Source organism: Papilio polytes, unplaced genomic scaffold, assembly GCF_000836215.1.
Source record: "Papilio polytes unplaced genomic scaffold, Ppol_1.0 DF821400.1, whole genome shotgun sequence".
In the NCBI taxonomy this organism is placed as follows: domain Eukaryota; kingdom Metazoa; phylum Arthropoda; class Insecta; order Lepidoptera; family Papilionidae; genus Papilio; species Papilio polytes.
In genome coordinates this window covers 2,813,319-2,831,578 of record NW_013527804.1, presented here as the reverse complement: position 1 = coordinate 2,831,578, position 18,260 = coordinate 2,813,319, and the positions used below count along the sequence as shown (strand labels likewise).

The 18,260-nt window shown below is 33.9% G+C and overlaps 1 protein-coding gene across 3 annotated transcripts; it reads right to left on the bottom strand.

Moving 5' to 3' along the window:
• Positions 1-1,269: 1,269 nt before the first annotated feature.
• LOC106108780 lies at positions 1,270-4,330 on the bottom strand. Of its 3 annotated transcripts, XM_013290043.1 has the most exons (7): positions 4,082-4,329; positions 3,592-3,657; positions 2,938-3,063; positions 2,807-2,875; positions 1,746-1,797; positions 1,426-1,502; positions 1,270-1,346 (listed from the first exon to the last, which is right to left on the bottom strand). In XM_013290043.1, the coding sequence occupies exons 1-6, from the start codon at positions 4,147-4,149 to the stop codon at positions 1,485-1,487; spliced, it is 399 nt and encodes a 132-aa protein (XP_013145497.1). In that variant the 5' UTR covers positions 4,150-4,329; the 3' UTR covers positions 1,270-1,346; positions 1,426-1,484. The 3 variants fall into 3 exon arrangements, with proteins under 3 accessions (XP_013145497.1, XP_013145499.1, XP_013145498.1); XM_013290045.1 differs by lacking the exon at positions 2,807-2,875 and having other exon boundaries at positions 4,082-4,330; XM_013290044.1 differs by lacking the exon at positions 1,746-1,797 and having other exon boundaries at positions 4,082-4,328.
• Positions 4,331-18,260: the final 13,930 nt, after the last annotated feature.

The window sequence follows — 18,260 nt, the reverse complement described above, 5'->3', positions numbered from 1 at the left end:
GTCTTTCCATGAAGTTAATATCTGAGTCCTCCATTAACGAGGTTCAGGATAAGCGCCATCTTTGCTCGGCCACCTCAATCCCGATGAATGCCTCTACAAGGCAAACAGTGGCAACTCAGTCACAAAAAAAAGGTAAAAAAAAATTAGTCCTCCAAGAGATAAAAAGCCTCTACCATTCGTCTTAATGTGTCCCGCATTTTGCATTTTCTGTGTGTCTCTAATGTAGGTTTGTGGATTTTCACTGTTGCTAAACATTTACAAAACATATGACATACCAGTTCCAAGGTTCTAAAACACATTTATAAACGTATTTGAATCAGTTACAAATATTAACACACCCTGAGATTTGTCTTAGAAATGAATCATTTTTATTAGATTTTCTATCGGGTCGTAGAAACCCTTGTCGCAATCTGTTAGCCAGCAATATATTTCGCCTTTCGTCTTTTTGTCTGGTTTAGCATGGTATGGTCATGTTATGTAGAGATATGAATTGTATGTAACGTGGAGGACGTAAGTTTGATAATGGAGGTTCACTGGTAGAAAGAGAAAGAAAGAGATCCATCTAGGTTTAATGATTTTTTTTATATGAGAAGGGGGCAAACGAGCGGCGGGAACACAAAGATGGTCAACGACAACCATGGACATCCGCAACACCAGAGGAACTACAGATGCGTTGCCGGCCTTTGAAAAAATTGTAGGCTCGCTTCTTGAAGGACCCTAAGTCGTATTGGTTTGCGAATACCGCTGAGGACAGACCGTTCCACAACCCGGCTGTGCGGGGCAGAAAGTTCCGCGAGAACCGCACGGTCGTGGAATGCCAGCCATCATGGTGAGGATGGTACCTGGTGGTCTCTGTACCATGTCGTCCGATGACGAAACTCGGCGGCAGGAATCGTTCCAAACAACTCCTCGGAACAGTCCCCGTGGTAAATACGGTAAAAAATGCAGAGGGAACTAACGTCCCTCCGCAAGGCCAGAGGATCTAGCCGATTGGTAAGAACTCGTAAGTATTACCAAAAAGGATGTGATGACTGAGATGTTAGATAGAATTTGAGGACGAAAACCTAGTGCGCCGACCCTACGGGAGTGGGATAAGGTAGGGGAGTTGTAGGGGAGATTATGATCTTTTTGACTGTCTATAAATTACTTAAGGAACGCTGCATTTATCGTAATAAATGCACGTTTTCTACTGTACGTTTCGACTGTCTTGAAACTTTTGACACATATAACTGTTTTATCTACCACGAACGAAAGGGAGAAGAAATAAAATTCAATTGTAGGTGCATATTTATTTTTGAGTTTGAAACTGTTAAACATTACATCTTCAGCACAGGAATGATGAAACACTGTAATAAAAAAAATATATTAAAGACATAATATATTGGATGTTCAAAATTAATTACAGAAATATAAAAAATGAAATACCTTACTAATTCTCGTCTATTTACCAAGCAGGAAATTTCTTATGTGTGATGTACTCAACTTTATTTTGTATACAAGGCCTGAAAATAGAATTTACATGTATTACATGTATTTATAAATCATGGAACAAAAATAAAATAACAGGACTAAATAAAAGATCTACATAAAAAAATGTATTGCAGGCTAGCCGCGCGGAGTTAGCAATCGTGGCTAGTGTCTAGCCGCGCGCAGTTAGCAGTCGTGGCTAGTGGCTAGACGCGGTTGGTCGCTTAATTTAAAAAGCAATAATATCTAATTGTCATAATAATCATAAGTTAACGTACAGCTGATGAAATAAGTTGAATAATCCTATAGGGCATCCCAACGCTGTGGCACCTGAAGTGAAAGTACATGAAATTTGTAGATAAATTTGTGATCTTTAAATTATATACAACGAAGATATGAGAAGTGCAATAAAATATGAATAGTAAAGCAGAAATGCACAATGCAGTAAAAAGACCAGCAGCTGGTTCATCTACTGGCGCAAGGCAAGCATACCAATCAATTCTCGAGATCGTATGAGACGGGACTTATCACAGTGTCAAGCTTCCAATCCATCGATCCTTCATAAACTTCTATGACCATAGATATCATAAAATCACACATAGTACTTGCACTTGCTAATAATTGTATAGAATTAAGAACTACTGGCGTGTGTATTCCTGCCCTGACATTTTAAAAATAATGATAATTTAGAAAACTAAGCAACATTGAAATTCCAGGAAAGCATATTCTTCTGAGGTAATTTGATATCTCATTCTACAATTTTGAATTTCGGTATTTAACTCATTTAGGTCAAGCAGTTCAACAGATGGAACAATCCAATCCAGTGATGAAAAAACAATCATGTTTGTGTGGAGTATCTCTTTCAATATCGCTAGCATATTTTCAAGATGAAAAAGTGTTGAGATTGAATGTGGATGGCTACAAAGGAAGAGGAAGACCGAAGAAAGTATGGATGGATTGTGTGAAGGAAGATATGCTTAAGAAAGGAGTGGATTCAGATATGACGGCTGATAGAGATGTATGGAAGAGCAGCACATACTGTGCCGACCCTCCATAAGGGATAAGGGCAAGTGGATGATGATTTTCAAGATGAAACAGCCCTCTTGATAATTTACATAATTTTCATGTACTTTCCCTACAGGTGTGTATTTGATGCCTAAATTAAATGTTAACCAAATCATAACTTTAAGGTAACAAATAATTTGTTGAATGACCTCGGCCGTGGGAATTGTCTGTCAACATGTGTTGCCTATGAACTAAAATTGTGAACTACATCTTACTTAGCTACATAGAAGTAACCAATTTACAAGTAAACAATAAAATATTTTTATCTCCTCACTTTATATTGCGACCGCGTTTTTCGGATGCTAATTCCTTTTTTCGTCTAAAGTTGGTAAAAGCTTTTTTCCTGAAAGACAACGTGACATAAGAAGTATACAAAAAAATAATTATTAAAATCAAGAAACTCACTTTTTAGGGTAATGCATAATGACTCCTTTTGGTGTTATTTTTTGCTTGCACGGTCTCATGTTACCACAAACACAGCCCTTCAATAGCTTACGAGACGTAGCTGAAAACGTTTGAACTGGCGATATCCTGGAAATCAAAGTTAATTTTATACTACAGAAGAAAAAGGATCGACTCTACGGAAGTAGGATAAGGTAAGGATGAAGATTATTATACTATAGAAGAAGACGAAAGATGAAACGCACAGAAGATGGAAAAAAACTCTTTCTGAGCTTACTTTGCACCGTAAATGAGTAGGCAACACATCTGAAATTGCGGATATCTATAGGCAACAGTTACTTCACGTTGGCAAATCAGGTGGCCGCTTCCTTGTTTGTCACATTAAGATATACAAAAAATATGTAAAAATAATAGAACTAAAGAAGAATCGCCAAAGGAACTTTATCTTAGAAGACAAAATTTGTCGGTCTTAGATTTTTTTTGGTAAAATTTACGTTTATGATGTAAGACATTAGTGAAATAGTTAATTCAGATTTTAGAAATGCTTCGAGTATTCGATTATTGTTATTTTGTGTTTTAAACTTTAAATTCTTAATAGCTTGTACTTTATTTCTTAGATTACTTTTTATTTATAAAGGATTATCGTTGTTTACTTACTTTCTTTTCCAAAAAGGATTCCATTTTGGCTTATCAGCGTTAAGTATATAGCGTAAATTAGATAAACTGTAAAATAGATATAGATTTAGAGTTACTATGACGTTCTCAGAAATAATCAAGAAGTCATTACGTCATTCTATTTCGGTTTTAACAATAACATTACATTAAATATAAATATACATATGCAAGTTAATTTCTGGAATGAAATGGGGACCATTGCAAACCAATAAAACGCTTAAGATGTCATCCACAAGAATTTAAGTGTGAGGTTTTTTAATACTCACACTAACATTACGAAAAGGAAAGATTTGTATTATTGTACGAAAAGAGTGAAGTCAAAAATTACTTGACTGGGTTTAAAATATTTCTGGCATTAGAAGCTACAGTCAATGGGAGAATAGATTATATTTTTAATAGTTTTTTAAACTCCGCACATATGTCTTAGACTAACGAAAAGCTAGTTGTAGAATCAAGAAGAAAGAAAGCATACCTTGAATTACTAGTAGACTCGTCAATTTTTCTTTTCAGACAAGCTGCCTTGCTATGCAAGAGACCCATTTGTTTCCACTAAGACTAGTAAAACATTGGTCCCGCATTTATCACTCAACATTTGATACCAAAATACACCATTTAATTAGTATCAAACATTATTATTTCGTTTGTAATTTTTACCTTGAATGCATACTTGATAGATTTTTTTTGACGTTTCCTCTTTGTCAGTCCTCTTGATTAAGACTTACGTCAAAGATTTAGTTTTAATTTTCATCAAGTAGTTCTTACATTTTTGACATCTTTAACATCTTTGATGATGTTGACTTTTATGACAGGACCTGTCAAATGTGCAACTCCCTCTGTCGAGTGAAACAAAGAATACAATACGAACTTGGTTATATGATATTTTTGTGTACAATTTTTGTTCACTGTTAGTTTATTAATTTTTCAATTGTTACTTACCACAGCACATTTGATAAGTTATGAATTCGGCATAGTCCGTTCGTCTATAATCAAAGGTTTTGATTTATTTAGAAAAAAAAACTTTAGAAGTAAGTCATAGTTTATCAAATACAAATATTTTATTGGTAATAGTCAATTACAGGTAATTATGTTAAAAAATTACTGATATTCTGAACGAAAATTGTATACCTAAAGCAACAGTTATAGCAGAAAATATTCCACGACACTGTGGAGGGCGACACTATACAGTTGTGTTTTATCATGTTTGTGTTATCAAATACTATTTTTTGACCGACTTCCCAAAACAAGGAGGTACTCAATTCGTCGATATGTTTTTTTTTATTTTTTTATGTGTGTTACGGCATAACTCCGCCGCTAGTGGACCGATTTTGATAATTCTTTTTTTATCCGAAAGGTAATGCTTGCAGGTGGGTCCCATTTTTTTGTTTGATTTTTTAGCAATTTAGAAGTTGGTTTTAATAGAACTTTATTCCCTTGATAAGACGTTAGTTAAGTTTGCAACGATTTCTGATCAAAATAAAATTGTATTTACATTTCCAATGTAGTTTTTATACGACTATAGTTCATATAATAATATAGAAAAAGGTTGCCAAACCACTAACTTATATAAAAGGAAGCTCATTTGTTCTAAACAAGCATGTTTATAGTTTCTATTCGCCCCCTGAACTGAGTGGACCATCCTAAACAAACAAGCGTTCCTTTTGAAACATGCAAAAAGTTTCTGCAAAACTCACATAGGGGAAGAACCGCTTTTCCACTAAACATTTATAGTTTAGTTGATCATTTTGCTAGCAATCATTTACAGAGAATATAACACATATTAAAAAACAATTAAGCCGTAATACTTTAACAGTGGTAGAGTCCGCTTTGACATCTTCGCACAAATGGGTCGGCTCGCCAGGTGTAATACCACGAACACACAGAAAACAGGCGTGAAGTGGAAGCAATTCCTCGTTTTGTCTAATGCGTGTGGTGCCCAGCACTAATTTTAGCCCCTTTCCCTTCTCTTAATAGGAAAGGATGAGAAGAAAAAGTAGATCTGACGGTGGAGGAGACGCATATAGAGGGAAAATGTCCTCTTTATGTGCGTCTCTTCCTCCTGCCTCCTGTAATTGCGGATGTTTATGGGCAGCGGTCGCTTTCCATTCCTGTGGATTCAGGTGACCGCTTGCTTATTTGCCTTACTTAGCTTAGTAGCTTAACTTGCATGACAGTTACTGACACGTGATAGTAGCTGACATGCCGGGTACTATCCCATTATATTGGCAGGTGTCTTGAATTTATTAGATTTATGTTATAAAGATTGCCTTTCATGTCAGTGGCAGTTTAACGTTGAAATAGAATATACACTTTCCATACTTCAATGTTCGCCTTGGTGGCGATGTGACGTCACCAACGAGTATGATTGATACGCCGCCTAAATGCCACCTTTGCGTGTGGTCCAAGTTACAAGAATATCACGTGAAAAAATATTTTTATTTACATCTGTTTCCAGTCTCGTTAATTTTCTCAGTACTTGTAAATTGTATATTATTTTTTTCATTATTTCAATGTAATTTTGCATGCAATTCTGTATTAATGTTTAAAAGGTGCGACGCCTACAAACCACGTAAGTGGTTTGACGGGAATGACTTATGTGACCATATAAATAATATATATAATATTTTGGAAACAAGGCAAAAAAAGTGATTAAAACATATCTTTTACTGATAGTTAGCGTATAGTAATATTTTAAATCTATAAAACTTATTTCCTCATAAAGCCGTTTTGTGGAAAACTCTATCCTTAGCGGTATTTCCACAGGGTTACAACTTGGGACCTTTAAAAAAGAGCTTGATCCTTCCTTAAATGCTGACAACTCATCTATCGGCGTTGTAATATCAATACGCAGTCCTCTGCTTGTTTGCTTCTATACTAGTAAAGTATATTATTAGTTTATTCGTAAAAAGCAATATAACCACGGATACTTAGCGCAGTTAATACATATTTTAGTTTTCCATAGTCCAGTAATTATGTGGTTCCTACTTAATTTAATAAAAAGTAATGGATAATACAACACAACAGTCGTCTAGTTCCACCTAACTATTGACAGTATTCCTTAATATATCTTGATAATATTACATAGTCAATCCATCACTGGGTCCTTGGAAAACCTTGTGGTCCAAGTTATAAGAAAAAGCGGAATCAATATTCAGTCGCACTAAAAAGCTAAAAACTAAGTGTGTGTATTGTTGTTTATAAGCATTTATTCACTAATCTACACTAAGAATTTCCCTTAGTAAGTACTTAGCTGTGGCATCAAGAGTGGAACTTGTCATAATTATATATAAACTTCGAAAAAAGTCACTTTAATAAATAGAAGAGTATTTAATACCTAAAAGATTGTTACTATTTTTGTTACTATAAGATTATTACTAGCTTTCGACCGTGACTCCGTCCGCGTGGAATTAAGAAAAAAAAGTGAGCAGCCTATGTGTTCTTCCATACTGTCATCTACGTCTAAGTCAAATTTCATGGAGATACGTTCAGTCATTTAGGCTACAAACTCTTACAAACATCCATCCATCCATCTAAACTTTCACATTTATAATATTAGTAAGATGACAATTAGATTTTTGAATAGAAGTAAGAATAAATAAAAGCAAATCCAAGTAAATTTTTCTCTTGATATTTTAATTCAGAAAATGTTTTTTTTCAGCACAAGTTTTACGAATGACATATGCAATTAACTACCATTGCAGTGTTTACAAGCCGAATAAAACTCTCTGAGAGTGACTTAATGTTTATTTATCGACGTTCGGTCCGCGTATTGTGTTAATTATGTGATTTTAATGTTCTGCTCCGACCGAAAATGTTCGTTTAAAAATATTCACGCTATTGTTGGTGTAGAACCGTCTAGAGATAATTGATATTTTTTAAGGCTTGTGCATTTATTTGACAACGCTAAGTTTCCATGGCGATCATTATTATGCTTTAAAAAATAAGGATAGAATTATAATCTACTAGTTTTCGCCCGCGACTCCGTCCTTGTGGAATTAAAAGAAATATAAACGACTAGTCTATGTATTTTTCCAGACTATCTTTTTCAAATTTCGTCGAGATTTGTTCAGCAGTTTAGACTACAAACTCTAACAAACATCCATCAATTTAAACTTTCGCATTTATATTATATGCAAGCTTTTTTATCCAACTATGGTAGAGCCCGCTTTAACATCTTCGTACGAATGGGTCGGCTCCTCCGATGGTATACCACGACCACACAGAAGACACACGTGATCTGGGAGCAATCCTGCGTTTCGTCTGATAAATGTGGTGCCGGGGGGGTGATTTTAGTCCCTTTTCCTTTCCACCCTTTTCTTAAGATGCGAGGATAGGAAGGACAGTGGACTTGACGGTGGGGAATACGCATAGGAAGGGGAAATATCCTGTTTCTGTGCGTCTCTTCTTCCGTCGATTAAGGGTAGGCAACGCATCAGCCATTGCGGATGTCTATAGGCAGCGGTCGCTTTGCCATTTCGGCAAATTCAGGTGGTCGCTTGCTTGTTTGCCAACTTTTAATATTAAAAAACTGTACTGGGCAAGTGTAAACTATGCATACTTGATATAACTATGTGAGAGCACATGACTTCTAAACTGGCATTCCGCCAGATGCTGGCTAATGTAAAAATAGGAATAATAGATTCTGATGTTCGTGCACTGGACAAGTGCTCGGTCGTCGAGTAATTGCAGTCATTTGCTATTCGACTCTGCTAAGAAAGTTTTTGCAAACAAGAATGGGAAATAATGTTGGGAACTGAAGAGGGTATTACTACTATCACAAGCATACTGTAATCATTTATTTGTCATAAAGTGACAAATAACTGATTATGAGATATCGTCACATAAGAATACAGTAAGATGACATAAACAAGAAAATATCAGGATTGAAAGTTGATGTAGCTATCAATAGAAGTAGAAGACCTAAGCATATTTCGACGTTTAAAAAGTTTAAAAACCAACTTTCGAGCACATCATTATTTCCATTTGATGGGATCGTGCTGAAGCGATAGCTTAACAAACATAAAAAAGTATAGAGATGTACATACTCTGCCGTCCCTCTGTAGGGACAAGGGGTTGACGATGATGATACATAGAGATATAATTGGTTTCCAATTATTAGATAACTAATGTATCATTTTAAATTCTATTTATATTGTAAATGCGAAAGTTTGCATGGATTTTTGTAATTGAAACGGATCGCGTGAATTAAACAATAAAAAATTTGAGTGGCCTATGTGTTCTTCCAGACTATCCTCTACATCCGTACCAAATTCCATCGAAATACATTCAGCCGTTTAGGCTACAAACTCTAACAAACATTCATCCATCTAAACTTTCGCATTTATAATATGAGTATGATCTGGAAAACACATAGGCTACTCAATTTTTTTATGCGAATGGAGTCGCGCGCAATAGCTAGTAAACCACATTTCAATCATATCTCAATAACTAATAAAGAAATTGTCCAGCGCATGAACATTGGAATCCATTACTTCGCTTTTTACCGGTGCCATGCATTTGGCGAGGAGCCAATTTTAAAGTCGTATTTTCAAAAGTTAGTGCCATTAGAACTTAGTATTACCACAATATATCACAGCTAAAATAGTAGGAATCTGACTTTACAGTTGTTGAAAATATTTATCATACTAGTAGAGAAAGTTTTCCAACTATAAATTAGACATATATTAATACTAGATTTCATCCGCGACTCTGTCCGCGTGGAATTAAAAAAAAAGTGAGTAGCCTATGTGTTCTTCCAGACTATCCTCCAAATCTATACCAAATTTCATCAAAATCCGTTCAGCCGTTTAGGCTACAAACTCTAACAAACATTCATTCATCTAAACTTTCGCATTTATAATATTAGTAAGATTAGGAAGATTGTAACGAGAATAATTGCTTTTTTTAACTAAAACAGTATACGTGTGTTACAATTATGTGATCTTACCTCTTACAAATATTATAAATGCAAAATTTCAGATGGATGGATGTTTGTTGTTGTTTATAGCCTTAACTGCTTAACGGATCTTTGTCTATTTTGGCATAAATGTAGAGCATAGTCTGGACGAACGGATAGGTTCCTTAGTTACTGTGTTTTTTTTTAATTACACGCGGACGAAGTAGCGGGCAAGAGCTAGTTTGTTTATTGGTAAATCTGACTTGAAGTTGTAACATTGTTAATATTCGTCGGCCAGCTAAATTCTACTAAATCAGACATCTCCAATTATTGAGAATTTTGCGGATACAGTCTTTAATATACCATCGAGAGTATGTACAAGAAATAGACATCTCTCGTTAAATTCTTTCCGTAGAAATAGGTGATAGAAGTATTTAAAAAAAACTCGAAAATCACTTCAATTACTCTTAAATTGGGAATATGTCCAGCGCAAGCATCAGAATCTATTGCACTGCCTTTATATTAGCTGCAGATTGGCATTTTGCCAGTCTATAAGCATATATGATTGAACTAGATTTTTCCCGTGACTTCGTCCACGCGGAATAAAAAAAAACTTAGTAAATACGTTCAGACTTTGTTCTACATAGTTGCTAAATTCCATCGAGATCTATTAAGACGTTCTAGACACCTTTTAAAAAATTGTCCATGTATCTAAACTTTCGCATTTGTAATATTAGCAAGATTGAGATGAAAACTTTTGTAATACGAGTACTTATCTACTTTTGTATATCGCACGTAGATATTCTGTGCTACGACACGAGTTGTCTACGAAAATTCGTAGCACATATGTAGCATTATCTCACTTCAGGATAAGCAAATAGAACTATATGCCATACCAAATTGTTCATTTTTCTCGTACACTTTACTAAGAATCTAGTATTCTTTTAGATTTGGTGATTTCAATTTATTTTGCCTGAGATTCCATCCGTTTAAAATTAAAAAAATAAGCCTATGTTTTCTTCCAGACTATGCTCTACATCTACGCCAAATTTTGTCAAGAACCATTCAGCTATTTTGGCGGTACTCTAACAAACATCCATCTATCCGTCTAAACCTTCGCATTTATAATATTAGTAAGATATATCGAACAATCGAACTCTTGATTTATGTTTTATCGCACGATCCGTTTAACGTATCAGAATTATTGTGCAGAGCGACATAAATCGGTGGAAAGAATTTAAACGATTGTATATGCTTTATGTTATTTCGTTCCAAAGAGTAGAGCATAAGTCCGATATAGCCTTAAAAGGCTAAAATATATATATATTATAAAAAAATAAATTTTTTTATGAGGCAAACAACTAGCCGACTGGATTCGTCGACATAGTGAAGCGACCTGCCCAATGATCCGCATTTGTAGATTCGTTGCTTAACATTAATAGACGGAGGTAGATACTTAAGATTGTATATAAGAAGTGTGAAAGAAGCGCCAGTGATGGAGAAATTGAGAATCATAAGGTTTGCGTGGTATGTGCATAAGCGGCGAGTTGATAAGGATATAAACAAAAGAGTGATAAGATTGAATATGGATGGCTGCAAAGGTAGAGGAAGACCGAAGAAAGTATGGATTGTGTGAAGGGTATGCTTAAGAGAGTGAATTTAGATATGTGCCTTCTTAGGGACAAGAGCAAGTTGTTGATAATGAATCGAAGAAGGGAGTCATGTAAATAGGGTCTTTCTCTGTCGCATACGTCATCGCATGTCAATAGTACACTGATCGTGTTTTGTTAATTACTTTTCAATAGAGTAAAGTCCAATCATTTTTAATAACAAAAGATTTCCTTGTTAATTATGTAACTTTTTTTGCAATGTTTTGAAAGCCGTTTAGTTTTTAATTGAAAACGTGATTACAGTACCGCTGGTGAGATTAAATTCTCCCGACGATTTACAAAATATTAAAGAAAATCTCTTGGCTACGTAGCTTACAGAATAAACCACAAATTATAAAAATTAACGGGAACGGAATTAAGATTGTGGAGGAAATTTACAAATAAAACTGGTTAATAAAACAGTAGGTTAATTTTAATCAGGATAACAACGAAATACGTAGTTACGAAATATATTAAGGTCGGTTCTTTTCCGATATTTATACCACACATAATATAAAACAGTAGCTATTGCTTGCGACTTCGCCGGCATGGCATAAAATATAGCCTATGTTACTCACAGATGTATTAACTTTTTAACTGTAAAAGAATTTTTAAAATCGGACCAATAGTTTTCGAGTTATTTCAACACATACAAAAATACAAATCTTTCCTCTTTATAATATTAGTATATGTAGATGAGCCGTGATTTTTGATCAAAACATTTGTGATCTTTCCCCGCACACATTTGTTTCTCACAGTGTTTAAAATGTAAAAAAAAATAATCAATAAATAATACTTTATAAATTAATAAACTACCAACTATATATAATAAACTACCAATAGACAAGATTAAAATTGGCGGACGCCTGTGGCAACACCAGCTTCCGACTCGCGCACTCACTCAACGAACGACATCAAGGAAACAAACGAAAACTGCGGACGGCCGTCCGCCGTTAACAAAAGCGTATAATTGTACGTATTCGTCCCCCAGTTACAATTTCAAGCAAAATTAACAAGAATCAAAAACACACAGATATTCGAGGAACCCTCCATCTCAACCAAATTGCAAGCACAATACGTAACACACAAGCAGAACGATTAACTTAACTAACTCATACTTCTCTATCGCTTGTTTAGCTGTCTCGCTTACACGCTCGGCTCAAGCGGAACGTGACGTCATGCTTTTCCGTACGAGCACCCAACGTTCATCATTTTATAAGACATCACTTTAAAAACACATTTTTAAATGCTATATAGAACATTAACATTATTATTAATTATATTTTAAGACACAAAATGAATTGTTACATTTTAATCCTTTTAAATTCATGATAGAATTACAAATTCAATTTACTTTTATTATAATAAGTTCGTATTATTCCGGTCGCGTTACCGTGACACGATTGTTCCAGGCCTCATGAATGTTAAGCTTCTTTCAGTAAACTCAGCTATTTTACAACAATAAAATACATTTATATTGACTTGTTAAGAATGATTAGTCCAGAGAAATTCTACTATCAGTTATTCTTAGTAAGTTCAACCAGCAGAGATACAAAAAAAAACCGACTTCCAAACAAAATACACTAAAAACAAAATATTTTCAAAAAAACAGTACACTAAAAAGTAACGAAATAATTCCTTGAAAATAGTAAACCCTTCTTATTGTAGCTGTTATGTTTATATTGTACAATTATTATTACTTTGATGTCGGTGTCAGCCGAGGTATGCAGTGATATTTCTACGTGAGGCTTTCTACATTTTTACCATAACAATTGACAATTGAAAGTATAGTAACGATTAAGTAATGAATCTACATTGACTGACACCGACTAACTAACCTATGTACTTATCGTAATATTGTTCTCTTTGTTATGTATAGTTGACGTCTTTAACCAATTATTTCTTAGTTCTCAGACTTATTTTTACTTCATCATAGATTCTATATTAAAGTACAGTTAGCACTATCGTTTTTGAAATTGAAATGTGTCTTCTACTTGAAAATTCCATTTCCCCGCGTCTTTGTCTGGGACCCTCTCATTTGCTATCTCGCCTGAGCGAAATACGTCAATAAACATAACGCATGTAGCACACTACAAGCGAACCAGAAGCTAAACTAAATACTGCAGCCAGAGCTTCTAAGGGTTACTATGGCAATTGATTTCTTATTTAAATCTTTATGACAACACTGAATTTGATTTTTAATTTTGACTTCACTGTGGGACAAAACGTTTATCAAACTGCCACATACTTTAAAAATTAGACATGGATGGGTAGTGATACTGACATCCTGTCGGTTAAAAATATGGTGAATTTACCTCATATTACATGCGGTGTCATGTGACTCAAATGTATGCTTGTTTTATATCGCTCGCTATCGCTTCAAATATCTTATCAGCTGTGTACTACAGGCATATTGCTTACATACTGCGCTCACCGTGTACCTGTTTGCATAAATTATGCGTGAATTTCTAGTATAATTAATACTTTAAACTGTATTTTCACTAAAATATTTGTATATTTTTACGGCGGGAATTTAGCAAAAAAACGGCTATAAAATAAAATAACTTAGAAACTACACAAAATTTAATAAAGCTTAGACAAAATTTAAGTTATTAGTTGCTCGCGACTTCGCCCGCGTGATATTAAAAAATAAAAAAGCCTATGCTACTCACAGATAAATTACCTTTCTAACGGTGTAAGAATTTTTAAAATCGGCCAAATAGTTTTTGAGTTATTTTAATATCTACAAAAATACAAATCTTTCCCATTTACAATATTATAGTACAGATAAATTAGCCCAATTAATAAACTGTATTTTAACAGTGGTAGAGCCCGCTTTAACATCTGGGCCGGCTCGCCCGGTGCAATACCATGACCACACAGAAAACAGACGTGAAGTGGGAGCAATTTCGCATTTCATCTGATGAGTGTTTTGCCGGAATCCTAATTTTGGTCCCTTTTCCTTTCCACCCTTTTCTTAAGACGGAGGGATGGGAAGGAAAAGTGGACTTGACGGTAGAGGAGACGTATGGGAAGAGGAAATATCCTCTTTATATGCGTCTACTCTACCGTCGATGAAGTGTATGCAACGCATCTGCAATTGCGGATGTTTATGGGCAGCGGTCGTTTTTCATTTCGGTGGATTCAGGTGGCCGCTTGCTCGTTTGCCACCTTATGTTATAAAAAAAAACTGTTTCTATTAAATTACAACGAAATATTAGTTACTTTAACCTACTAGTTTCTAGTTGCAGAACATACGTACATGTCATATAAAATGTATGGACATACACCAGAGTATGCCTACAAAATGTCGGTGCACGACCTCAACTTTATAGCCACTTCAGTTAAATTAGAGGCTTCAGAGGTCTAGCGAACGAATTGCGTCCATACTTGCTCTTTGGCTGACTGCGATGTTTGAATTTAATTTATATCCTACGTTATTTAATGCCATATTTTATACTAGCTGTTGCTCGCGACTTCGCCCGCATGAAATTAAAAAAAAGACTATGTTACTCACAGATAAATTACCTTTCTAATGGTGAAGGAATTTTTAAAATCGACCCAGTAGTTTTTACGTAAATCGAATACATACTAAAATACAAATCTTTCCTCTTTGTAATATTTATTTTATACTAGCTGTTGCTCGCGACTTCTCTCGCGTGATTAAAAAATACATAGGCTATGAAAACGTAGCTTTTTAATGGTGAGAAATTTTCGAAATCAGCCCAGTAGTTTTTGAGTTATTTCAATTGGTACAAAAATACAATTCTTTCCTCTTTATATTATTTACTTTATGTTATAAAGAAAGAATTAAGAAATAAATGCTGCATAATAAAATAAAAACATTTAAAATGTTTTGTTTATTAAGACGAAACTTAAGATTATTGATGTACAATGCTATCCAAATTTAATAACGGCTTGAACCCACGAAACTATAATCAAAGGACATATAGATACGAGAGATACTAAAACTGATTTGAAAAACGATATAATTCTCACCTATTATCTATCAAGAGATGTCATTTCTCATAGGTCTAAGTGTGGCATCTTCCTCCACACTTAACGGAAATCACAAGCCATCATTAACTTTGAAGCGTATTATACCCGGTAGCCACGTAAACACGTTCATGAGTGGACCACTCGTGGTCCCCGTGACTTACTTGTTAAAGGTAACGGTGACCTATAAACAGGTCTTATTTGCACGACTCAAGCAGTACTACACGAAACTATAGTGGCTTAACTTTTAATAACGTGACTACGTAGGTCAGGATTAAAGCTTTAATGAGCTTAAAGCACATTAGCTTTTAAAACCTAAGTACAAACGTAGTATGTAAAACTATTATATTACATTGTAATAATTTTACTGCATTGAATATGCGAAAAAAATCTGAACAGTTCTGTCACTTTACGTTTTTGAGGAAAATATTTTTAATAAACTTTTATAATGCAAGCCACACACGTTAAGTTATGTATGACAGTTCTAAACGACAGACATAACGTTAGACATATTCGTACAGTTTGGTTATTTAGTTCTTTATTAATAAAATAGTAATAAAAAAGAGTAGCCTTGTGTTTTTAGACTATGCTCTACATATATGCCAAATATTATCAAGATCCGTTCAGCAGTTTAGGCTACAAACTCTAACAAACATCTACCCATCTATATTTCGCATCAAAACTTTCGTATTTATAACATTAGTAAGATTTTTCTACGTGTATCATGGCAATTTGAGTTTAACCAGAATAAATCTTTTCTTTATAATAATAGTAAATCATTTTTTACGTAATAAAACATAACAAAAAACACATCTATCGAATAATATGAAATGAAAATAATACGACAAGGTAAACATTCGGTACGAAGCCAGATAATATGGAAGATATTAGAAATTTTGCTAATATTTGCGTAGTCAATTCCTCAAATAAAAATATTTATTTCATCTATATTTACCCCTTTGAACTTTTACTCGTATATTTATCGAACGTCCATATTTTTTTATATTATGCCTATTTGTATTAACCTTTCACTGCAATATTAACTTACATTAAACTATTAACTCAGTAAATTCAATGAGATAGTTTGAGAACAATCTTAATATTATAAAGGCGAATGTTTAGATGGATGTTTGATAGAGTTTGTAGCCTAAACGGCTAAACGTATCTCTACGAAATTTGCCATAGACGTAGAGGATAGATAGGAAGAACACATATGCTACTTACTTATGTTTTTCTTCCACGCAGAATCGCGGACGAAAGCTAGTTTTTATAATAAAGGTAATACTCACTTTTGAAATTCGCGTAAATAATTATAATCTGTGGCAGAGATTTGTTTTGGTTTCACTAGATTTAAATTTGACTTTTAGCTTTGGAATATTTCACTTCCTCGTTCACTATTAACTTAGAAAACCAAAAAGGCACTTAGGTTGGTACAAAGTCGACCCTTTTATGCGTAACTCGAGGGAAATATTTCAGAAGTAAATTCCACACCCTTTGAATTTTGCATGACATGTTTATGGAACGGCTTCTTAATACTTATTTTAAAAAGTTTTTTATTTTTATTTTCTCACAATGGATTAACTTACACAAATATATGTTATAGAAATATTTAGTAAGAGATATTTTGTTTACTGTAATCATTATAAGTAAAGTCTTGGCTCTTGTTAGGATATGTATAGTCGGATAACAAAAATTAAACTAATGCTTGATGAATCAATAACTTCAAAAGAATTTCTTTTACATCAGTTAAAAAATTATTCAAACGCTTTAATTTATACAATCTTAGTAATATAAATGCGAATTAAAAATATACATGATATATCCAGAACGGATCAACGCATCTCGATGATAGACAGAGATGTAGAACATAGTCTAGAAGTACTATATGTTCTTAAGAAATAAACACACGCTCTAATTTATATAATCTTACTAATATTATAAATATTAATTAGACGGATAGATAGATACTTAATAGAAGGTATCTCCGGAACGGCTCAACGCACTCTATGATAAACACAGATGTAGAACATAGTCTAGAAGAACTACAAGTTAAGAAATAAACGCACGCTCTAATTTATACAATCTTACTAATATTATAAATGTGAATTAAACGGACAGATAGATACTTATTAGAAGGTATCGTGGTCAAGCACTTAATCTTTAATAAACAAAACACATTAGATGTAGAACATAATCTAGAACAATGCGTTCTTCTAGACTATGTTCTACTCACAAAAGCGAGTAGTCTATTTTTCTCATATTTTACAAGAATTTTCTGTTGTGAACTCTGTCCTCATCTTAAATTCATAGCGAGACACAAGACTTCGATTTCTCACATTCAACAAAATGCTGCCGAGTTCCAAAGATGATGTAGACTTTGTATGTGATATTTCACACAATATTGTCGAGACGTTCTGAGAAATACAGTTGCACTTTAGTTATTTTTAGAATTCTTTTCTCTACTGAGTCTCACTTAAGTCTAAAATACCTTGAATGGAGTATTTCTAATGTTTTAAAATTCAACATGTGTATATTTAAATTAATTCAAGTAATTTGTAGTTTGTAAGATATTTGAGCCTGTCTGACTGTACCATGAGAATTGTAGAATAGTACGAAGTTTTCACTTAAAAAAAAACATACAGACGAATTGAGTACCTCCTTCTTTTGGGAAGTCGGTCAAAAATTGGCTAAGTTGTTTAAATATTATCATATTTACACACAGGATACAGATTATGTTCTACATTTGTGTCAAATTTCATCGAGAATCATCCAGCTATTGAGGCTGTAAATTCAAACAAACATCCATGAAAATTTTCGTTATTATAATATTAGTGAGAAGTAAGAATTTCTACTAATATTGATTTTTCTTTATTCGAAACGTCTAAATACTTTTTTCTGTTTATATGTAAATTGTTTCCGATGCAAAAGTATTATTTATGCATGGAATGATATGCAACGATAGCGACAGGACGACGGACGACAACCCAAACAAATAAATTTATGCGCATACGTTACTCTCTTTAACCAGAAGAGCGTTAAAATGCTGCTAATACACTCAGAGTACATTGCATGTAGTACACATGGTACATTTTAAGCAAGCTAAATTAAAAACA